Genomic DNA, 9819 nt, shown 5'->3' with positions numbered 1-9819 from the left:
ATAAAAAACAGTCCCCAGCTTCTACAGCCAAGCGCTCCGAGACCTCCCATTTCACAGGGAGCTATCAGATGAATGCTGGGATATCTTAGGAGCTTTCTGGCTGATCGGAACATACTCTAAATGATCCTGAAAAAGTCCTAATGGCAAACACAGGTGGGAAAAGCATTACGAGCCCATCAGAGCTGCTACCATTGTCACAAAGACAGCTAATGCTGCTAAGAGAAAACATTCAAGGCAATCATGATGAAGTGGGAGAGAGACGCAGTGTGAGAGGTGTGTGTACTTTCTTTGTGAAAGCAAGTAGTTGAATTGTACAGGAACAACTCCTAGAACGGTTAATTAGACGATAAGTGAACTATGAAAGCAAAGCAGGCTATTGCCCTAATTCCAAAATCGTTCTGCTAATGAGCCTCGCAAAAACAACCATCAGACTATTTTTCAATTACGTGAACCTCATTGAGCTGTAGATAAAATCTGAACAATGTCATTTGTACGGCGTGATATTTATTTATTAGACCAGGAAAGCTCACCCGAGCATTTCCTTTTTAAAAGAAAAAACACAAAAACAAAAGGTACTGCAAGATTACAGTGATAAACACCCAGAATTTAGAATGTTTGTTTATAATTAGTAGTACCCCACATATAGTTAGATAAATGAGGAATACTGTCAAAATGCATTAGTATTTCACAGACTTACTATTAAAATAAAATAAATGGTTAAATGTTCAATCGGAGTAAAAAAAATAAAATATATATATATTAGTGCTGCCAAACGATTAATTGCATCCAAAATAAAAGCTTTTGTTTACATGTGTGTACTGTGTATATTTATTATGTATATATAAATACACACACATGCATATATTTAAGAAAAAATGTGTTACGTTTATATATAAATATTTTCAAAAGATATGCTGTATGTGTGTGTCTTTTATATATACATAATAAATATACACAGTACACACATTATGTAAACAAAAGCTTTTATTTTGGATTTGATTAATCGTTTGACAGCTCTAATATATATATATATATTTACAATCCTTTATTTCCAGTGAGTAAAACACACAACAACGTAAACTAAATTTTTTTTTTTTAAATATAGGCCTGAGCTTAAAATATTTTTCTCTGTGCAGTTACACTTAAAAAGTGTGTATAGTATACTATCACAATATCACAGATCAGCATTTCGCCATTGCAAATGCATAGTATACAATGTAATGTATAATCAGAACAGAGATACTACTGTACTTCTGTTTAATGCATCTTTATTAAGTACTCTGAGAATGTCTGTCCACTGATCTTCGGTATGGGACGTGCAAATCAAATGCAGTGTTAACTGTTTCACTCCCAACAGCAGAAAACTGTAACAACAGAGCAGAATTTAGACACAATATTCCGATCAGGAATTCTTAGTACTATTTGCACACATTTTCAGTCAATGAAAGGGTTTAGTCTTTGTAAACTATATTATTTGTGGTGATTCTCCAGTTAATAACCCATTTAGTCTTAATTAACACATGTGAACACACACAGTTTTGAAATCTATGAACCTGACTAGCATGGGAACAGGATAACTGAAGATGACTCTGGATTAATTTAAAATATATAAACACACACACACACACACACACATTGTTACTGTTGCAGCAGAACTAACAATCTGCTAGTTGCAACTATACAGTTAGCATTTCACAAGTGAACAAGAATGGCCAAAACAGCTCCCTCCTGTGGATGCATACATTTTGCATGTTTTCTTTCCAAGAGAAAATACTTGTTGGTAATTTATTTTCTTATAGAGTTGTTGATTTTGAAATAATAAAGGACAGGCGACTTAAATTCTTAAATCTTTGAGATTTCAGGTTGTGATGCCCACCATCACCTCACTGATGTCCCACAGTTTCTTGGCCACTTCTTCATCTATGGCCTTAGCTAATAGCTGCTCTTCATGACAGTTAGCAAAGCACTTTCCCTGAACACCCTCTACATCCGGAGAGCAGGCCAGATAGATAGAAGTCTGCGCACCTTCCTCAGGGGACTTGAAGAAGGCCTGTGAAGCCAGGTTAAATAGTGGCTTCATCAGCAGTGGGATGTGGACATGCCTGCCCAGGTTAGTCCGCACAATCCCTGGGGTGAGAGCATTTACTGTCACTCCGGTCTCCTCGAGTCGGTGCGAGAGCTCCAGAGTGAATAGAAGATTGGCTAGTTTACTCCGTGCATAGGCGAAAGCTTTATCATAGCTCTGCTCGCTGTTCAGGTCATCAAAGTTTATTTCACCATACTTGTAGAGCTTGGAGGACACCACAATGATCCGGCTAGGAGCAGAGCGTTTGAGAAGGTCCAGCAGGAGGTTAGTGAGCAGGAAGTGACCCAGATGATTGACAGCGAACTGCATCTCGAATCCATCTTCTGATTTGGTGTATGGACACTGGTAGATTCCAGCATTGTTGATCAGGATGTCAATCCTTGACTCTTCCTGTTTGAGAAACAACAGACATAGCAAATTGTAAAGTTATTTCTGAACACGAATGAGAAGATAAAATAATCTCAACCCTAGAAATTGTTGAAACTTTATTCTACGCTAATTTAGATACATTTCTCTTCTTTTGATTGTCTATTCTTTACTTTATACACAAGATTTTAAAGAATTGGCCATATATATATATATATATATATATATATATATATATATATATATATATATATATATATATATATATATATATATATATATATATATTAGTTAATTCAAGATAATTGGGACATTTTTCCAGTCATCCCATTGGCAAAAAGTGGTCCAGTTTACCTAAATTCAGACTATATTTTATTTTGTTTCAATAATTAATGCAATTATCTGTTGGCCAACACAATGCTGTGGCAATTTTATACAAAACGTTTTTATATATTTGGTGTTTAATTATTATTATTCATTTTTGTTCTATAATTGTTTTACTCTTCTCACACTCTACTGGGACATGCTGTCACAAATGTTAAACTGTGTTCAGTGAACTGTATCTTTTCCCCCTGAACAATAGTGAAAACGTTTAAGTTTTAGATATGTAAAATAAAAACAATACATACACAATAGTACAATGTTTATATGCTGATTATAAAATATATCTACATCAAAAAATTAACTATGCCCGGTTTCCCCCATAGTATTATTTAGATACACAATTTTGCAAAAGGATTTTTTTTTTTAGTCTGTAAATGAATTCCACTCGAAAAAGGTTTCATGCGCGCGCAGCCACGTGCTCTTCCAAAACTTCTCGAGCGTGACGTGGGTATAAAACCACGTGACGTTCACACACAATTGTTTGGTACTGTGCACTTGTTCTTAGTTGAAAACAATTCGACCAAAGCGTGCTATGATTGCCCTATATTTACTAGAGTGTTGTAAATATCTGAAAAGAGAAACAAACGCTCTGTGCTTGGTTTGGTACAGTACCTTCATTATCTCTTCGCAAAAAATACGGACAGATTTAAGCGACGCCAGGTCCAAGAGTTTGATCACTAGTTCCCCTTGCTCTGGTCCGGCCTCCTGCTGGATCTCCTGGGCTGCTTTCTCCGCCCGTTCTCGGTCCCTACATGCCATGATCACTCGGCCCTGACGCCGCAGCAGCTCCGCGGCCGTGGCTTTTCCAATGCCACTGTTTGCCCCGGTCACGATAATAGTTTTGCCCCGCAGCATATCGACGTCTTCATCCAAATGTTTAGAATGGAGAATAGCTTGACTGCTGATCCTTCTGGGGCTATCAACAATGTCCAGTTCATGAGCAGGTTTGTAGGCGTAAACAATCACGCATGTGGGAAGTAAATGGAATGCTATTTTGAACTACATTACCCAGAAGTCATAGCGGGTTAAAACGCAACGCATGTGTATTGCTTTTTGGTTATTTATAAGCAATCATATCACAAATCACATGTATCCGCAGTAATAGATGAACAGGGATTACAGTTTGAGAAATTAATAACTTGAAACATCTAAAAAAACTTTGAAATTACCTTTTCATTAACATTAAAATACAGCCTTTAGTAAAGAGCAATATGTTTAAAGAGAGAATAACCACTTGTGTATGACACACACACATTTATTATTATTATTATTATTGTTTTGCTAAAAAGTTGCCACATAAGGACTAAAACATTTGTGTAATTTGGCAAGTACATGTTTGTAGTCAAATCTGTGTTTTAGGACTACAAACTAAATGGCTCTATTAAGGTGCAAAACATAAACCACAAACCAAATAAGATCATAATTTAATTTATCATCATAATGAATAAACCCAGTGTTTAACAGTCAACAATACATTTTTGTTTTGTGGACAAGACAAAATTAAACGCACATACACCTTATGATAAACATTCAGGGGCAATACATTGTAAATACAATATATCAGTTTCTTCACACTCTTATCCTTATTTCAGTGGTTTAGTTAATTTTTTATTGTGGTAAGGTCTGTCAGGATCACTGGTAGAGGACAACACACACACACACATAAGTGAAGGAAACTGCCTGAGGATTGAGTCTGAATATCTAAGTACAGCTACAGCAGTGAAGAAGTTACAACAAAACATCTAAATGTTGATTAAAAATAGTTAAATTTACCTTGAAGAATAACATCTTGCACTATAAATAAAATACAGATAGTTGCAATGTATGTTCCCTGAGATAGAATGAAGTATTCTTAATCAAACTCTTGATTAAACGTCTTAAAAAATCATAGTGATCAAGGCATAAAGATGGGTAAATGCGTTGTTCTCTTTAAAAAAAGAAAAAGAAAGGGCTGCAGCATGTAGTTTAACCTCACAGTGCTGATGCATTAGTACGGTACATAATATACTAGGTCAATTTGTATTTATATTTCCAGCAATCCATTTAACTTAAACTATCTGTATCGAAGGCTCTCTCTGATGCAACCAAATAAATAAATACAATTACCTATAACTTGCAGAGACTTTCATGCATGTGCTTCACTTCCCTGCTCATTATTATTATTATTATTATTATAAGTAAACATTTATATTTTAGCTGTTGTATAGATCAAATGTAAGACACTGAATAGGTGTTGAGGTACCTAAAGAATTGGGATGTTTGCATTTGATAATCATCAAATCTTTTCATTTTTTTCTGCATCACTTGTATCTATGCGTTTCCCCTTATGATACTTCTGTCCAATCCCATAGGGTACATGAGCGGCGATTGTACCGAGCTCCTGGGCACCCTCGATGTGAAACATCTGATCATCAAAGAAGATGTGAGGCCTGATCTTATGTAGGAGAGGCCCCTTAGGAGCCCCAGCCAAAAAGAGGGCCTCGTCTACCTCCAACCCCCAGCTCCGTAGGGTCTTCAGAACACGGGCCCCAGCGCTGGCAGCACTTCGAGCTGTGACGAGGTAAGTGCGAATAGGGCAGCTGATTCGTTGGTTTTTTGCATAGAACTTGCGCTGGAGTTTACCCAGTGCTTCCAGGAAACATTTCAGGGGGCCCTAAGAGAGGATGATGTAACGCCAAATCAAGGATAAAAGGGACATTGCATGCTCCAAACACAACATGGAGAAAATATTAGCAACAGTATTAATAATGAACATTAGTAGTAGCTATGTTACTCAGTCTTAGTTTACCTGAGCAAGAGGCTTGTTCTCAAACTCTTTCTCATGCCTAAAGAAAGTGTCCAATCCGTGTTCCTTTACAATAATCTCAGACTCGTCGGAAAACAAAACCGCATCTCCGTCGAAGGCAACACGCAATTGCGTGTCACTGAGCTCATTCTCACTGTCGCAGGCAAACATTGTGGCTGCTGCTATTCCTGTGAAAATGGCCATTTAAAGCAAATTTAGCTTCATGTTCAGCTAATTTTAAGAATTTAAAGTTTTTCTTCATCAGTGAAATAAATCCCATTTAGGCAAGGCAAGTTTATTTATATAGCACATTTCATGCACAATGGTAATTCAAAGGGCTTTACATAAAAGGAAGTAAAATAATAATAAAATAAAATAATGATCACAACAATTAAACAGGGAATCTAAAAACTTTTAAAATGATTTAAAAATGATTTAAAATGAATTTAAAACAGTTAAAAATAGAAAATGAATATACATAAAATACAGTGCAATCAGTTCGGACGTAGCACAGTGCTCATTCAATAAATGCACAGCTAAACAGATGAGTTTTGAGTCTGGATTTAAATGTGGCTAATGTTTTAGCACATCTGATCTCTTCTGGAAGCTGATTTCAACTGCGGGCGGCATAATAGCTAAAAGCGGACTCCCCTTGTTTTATGTGAACCCTTGGTATTTCTAACTGACTTCATTCTAATGATCTGAGTGGTCTGTTAGGTTCATATTCAGTGAGCATATCTGCAATGTATTTAGGTCCTAGGATATTGAGTGATTTATAAACGAGTAAAAGTACTTTAAAATCAATCCTAAATGTAACTGGAAGCCAGTGTAAGGATTTTGCTCACAATACATCATTTTTTTTAAAATACCTTCTTCGATAGCTTCTTGTACCTTCTTTGAATCTTTGGACAGGTAGAGGTTGGTCATGTAGGCCTTTAGGTAACCAATTGGACTCTCTCCACCCGTCATGCAAAATCTCTCTATAGTTAGATCTGCAGAGAAAGAATTTATGTAATTATTGTTTGTGTAGTATGTAGAGTGCAGTACATATACATTTGTGTGCTGCAAACCTTATGAAAAAATTATGAAAATCATTGTAGCGGTCTTTAGCCAAATTTTGGTCTGTGTGCCTGCACTGACTGTTTTTCTATATATTTTTTTCCCTTGGTGCATGTTGCTATATGTCTGTGTAGAATAAATATCTTTCAAAGAATGTAATGATGATCGCTATCAAAGGCTAAATTGTAGGCTATTAAATGTTATTACCATAGTAATTGATGCTGTTGATGAGGCGAACTCCGACCTGGGCGTGATTATTAGTCATCAACACAATATCAAACAGCTCCTCGCTGTCTGGGTATAGTTCTCTCAAACGAGCATTTACATTCATCAGGGCCTGTCGATTAGAAAAGCATAGTAAATACTAAAGGCATGGCCCTGGATATCTAAGGATATCCACGTTGCGCAATACTGCTGTGATTAATGATAGATTAGTGTAACAATATATGATATTTAACCATAAACAGTGGGCAGGACACAAAAATGCTATTATGTTTGAGTCTTGTTTGTTAGTGTTTGAGTCCTGCCCTGCAATAAAAAGGACTAAAGTCCATCCATGAACAAAAGTGAAAGGACACATTTGTTTTCCATGTTGCTATACTGATTTTCCCATAGATTTGCATCAGTGCAAATTTAATTGTCCTGAATTGGCCCAACCAGCTTATTTGACGTGTGTCAGTTTCATACTGGAGTACCTGTGCTAGGGGTTGTCAGTATTGATTGGTTGGTTCGTTCATTCATTCTTTCATTCATCCTTTCTTTTTATTTGTGCCAAAATTAAGAGCTGTCAGTCCTAATAAACAATTTCTGTACATATGCACTATTCTTGTGACACCAAATAAAGGAATTAGATCAAAGGTAATCAAATTATATTACCTAAACGGTTTTATCTACAAGGTTATATTACTGAATACAGTTTTTAGTCATGTCATTTGTAATCAATACCAGTGGAGATTTCAGGAGTAATATACCTAGATGATGTGAACCGAGGTGTGTTGCGAGGTGCTGCTATAGAGTGCATCAGTCGGGTTCTGAACATAAAAAAAATCCTATTCATTTTTGTTCCACAGGGGAATTGATTTTGAATGATAATCTAAAAAGCCTGACCTACTGAGAGCTACGATGGTAGATGTATGCATAACTTTAATAACAGTATTATTCCTGCATGGTAAAAAGCTATATCATTCATGATTCTGCAAAAAAATCTACCCAATTCAGAGTAAAGAAACAAACAAATCATGACACAAGAATTATTCAGAGTAAAAAGTTTTTGTTATATTTCTCAAACGTTTTTCATTTGATTGTCCTTCACAATGCGGGATTGAAGCGATAAAGCTGTACACTTCAAACCAAAGTCTTCAAATAACAACTTAAAATAAAAAAATAATGGGAAAAATACTGAAACAGGATAATAGGTGGCCACTGTTGCACTCTATATACAGGTCCAGTTGCATTACCTGTGGCATCAAGTTCCTGACAGGTGCTGATGGAGGTAGGGTCAGTGTTATGATCAAACAGCGTTCAGATCGTTTTGGAATGTAGTATCATTATTTTACATATTGTTTAAAATCATTTTGTAGTGCTTAAACCTGTTGTTACCTTAACGAAAGGAAACGAGACCCCTGGGCTAAAAGGCTGGTCCTCGAGCTCCAGCTGGTGCGCGACGTACCTCTCCAGCCCCTCCTCTTCAAACACCTTCCTCTCCTTCACCATGTTAAACAGCGTTCGCGAAGACACCGCAATGGTTACGGCGTTGCTGGGTTTGGGCTGCAAGTTAAAAGCAAGCAAATGTTTACAACAGCAGTAGACTACAGTCAAGCTGCTCTATGTGGTCAGTTACCTGTATGTAATAACGCACCATTGATACTTCAAGCGAACGCAACGCGTTCTATCAGCTATTTTTGGTATAATATATATTTTTTTCTAGCATTGTCGCTAGCATTGTAGATTGGGTATCGGATGCAGGACACGCTGCTGTCATTCAGTTTGTATGTAATTTACACAAGCAATCTCTTACCGGACGGGGCTTCTTCGTTGTTTTCGCGTTGTCAAATAATGCTTTGACAACCGCCCAGTCTTTTTCTTCGCTGTCGTCGGAGTTGGACTGTCCTCCTCTCCCAGTCCCTTCAGGCTTGCTCATATTGTTATGGTGGCAGGGAGACTGAATTGTTGTGTCCTGCGTCCTTTGCTGCGGTAGCTGAGTTCCTCACAGCATCAACACGACCACGTGACGTCACAAGCCCTGGGCAAGTGTCAGACTTATCGATTTAAAACGATACATATAAATAACCAATTCATTAAGTATTTACATCGATCAAATTTCTCATAATTCTCTAAAAGTGTCATTGTAAATGTATTTTACTTGTAACATTTATTTTGTCTGGAGACCGATGTAGCCTACTTTTAGTTAGCTTACCATGTGTTGGCATATCACAAATAGTCTAAATATAAAATAAAATAAAGGTTTGATGCTCATTAATCTGGAGCTAAACTTGTGTACAATTAATTTATAATTACAGTATAGAGAACAATAGCCTGCCTTATTTACATCTACTATTTGTCCCAATTAAATGACATCTTGGTTTAAAAAAAAAAAAAAAAAACCTTGTCCTGAGAACAAAGGTTAAAAATACCTTCTTTATATGATTAAAAGAGAGAGAGAGAGAGAGAAAATATAGTGTCTTCATAGTCTCTGTTCATTAATAGAAAGAATCCAGGACAAAGAAAAAGCCATAGGTAATGATTTATTGATTCATTTCACCATTAAAATATAATCACCAGCTCAACAATACCTTAAAATCAGCATTTCCCTCAATTTTATTTACACTTTAAGTCTTAACAAAATTGGAAATAATTACCGAATTATTGGCATGGACCCTTTCAAAAGTTGGGTCACCATACTTGGCAGTATGTCACAAAAAAAAAAAAAATGTTGCAGAAGAAAGTATGATGCTGTATTGTCACCCCATTACAAATAATATTAGGCTTTATTCTCACTCATTCATCACACCATAAGGTACATGGGCACCAATAACTCCATTTTTAAGGGCTCCATCAAAATGTGGCGTCTGGTCATCAAAGAATATATGAGGTTAGAATATATGTGCTTTCAGCACAGGCCCTTTATGGGCACCACTCA

At 36.4% G+C, this 9819-nt stretch overlaps 2 protein-coding genes across 2 annotated transcripts; both read right to left on the bottom strand.

Annotated features, from left to right (window-relative positions):
- Positions 1 to 490: 490 nt before the first annotated feature.
- Positions 491 to 3821, bottom strand: rdh14a (retinol dehydrogenase 14a). Its single transcript, XM_079437825.1, has 2 exons — positions 3449 to 3821; positions 491 to 2476 (listed from the first exon to the last, which is right to left on the bottom strand). Exons 1-2 carry the CDS (start codon positions 3689 to 3691, stop codon positions 1859 to 1861), a joined length of 861 nt encoding a protein of 286 aa, XP_079293951.1. The 5' UTR covers positions 3692 to 3821; the 3' UTR covers positions 491 to 1858.
- A 428-nt stretch (positions 3822 to 4249) lies between these two features.
- On the bottom strand, positions 4250 to 8915 carry LOC306882857 (cytosolic 5'-nucleotidase 1A-like). The gene is made up of 6 exons (XM_079437824.1): positions 8698 to 8915; positions 8280 to 8447; positions 6888 to 7017; positions 6491 to 6613; positions 5625 to 5809; positions 4250 to 5489 (listed from the first exon to the last, which is right to left on the bottom strand). Exons 1-6 carry the CDS (start codon positions 8818 to 8820, stop codon positions 5112 to 5114), a joined length of 1107 nt encoding a protein of 368 aa, XP_079293950.1. The 5' UTR covers positions 8821 to 8915; the 3' UTR covers positions 4250 to 5111.
- Positions 8916 to 9819: the final 904 nt, after the last annotated feature.

The sequence above is a fragment of the Barbus barbus genome, assembly GCF_936440315.1.
Source record: "Barbus barbus genome assembly, chromosome: 16".
Taxonomy (NCBI): domain Eukaryota; kingdom Metazoa; phylum Chordata; class Actinopteri; order Cypriniformes; family Cyprinidae; genus Barbus; species Barbus barbus.
The sequence above is the reverse complement of the archived record's forward strand: the minus strand, read 5'-3'. Positions and strand labels throughout refer to the sequence as shown.

Excerpts from the sequence above, each read along its gene's own strand:
- LOC306882857 (XM_079437824.1), bottom strand. The coding sequence starts at position 8,820 with ATGAGCAAGCCTGAAGGGACTGGGAGAGGAGGACAGTCCAACTCCGAC. Across the intron at positions 8,448-8,697 it reads CAACGAAGAAGCCCCGTCCG|CCCAAACCCAGCAACGCCGT; the intron begins GTAAGAGATTGC and ends TTTAACTTGCAG. Across the intron at positions 5,810-6,490 it reads ACAAGAAGCTATCGAAGAAG|GAATAGCAGCAGCCACAATG; the intron begins GTATTTTAAAAA and ends CCATTTTCACAG.
- rdh14a (XM_079437825.1), bottom strand. The coding sequence starts at position 3,691 with ATGCTGCGGGGCAAAACTATTATCGTGACCGGGGCAAACAGTGGCATT. Across the intron at positions 2,477-3,448 it reads TTTGCGAAGAGATAATGAAG|GAAGAGTCAAGGATTGACAT; the intron begins GTACTGTACCAA and ends TTTCTCAAACAG.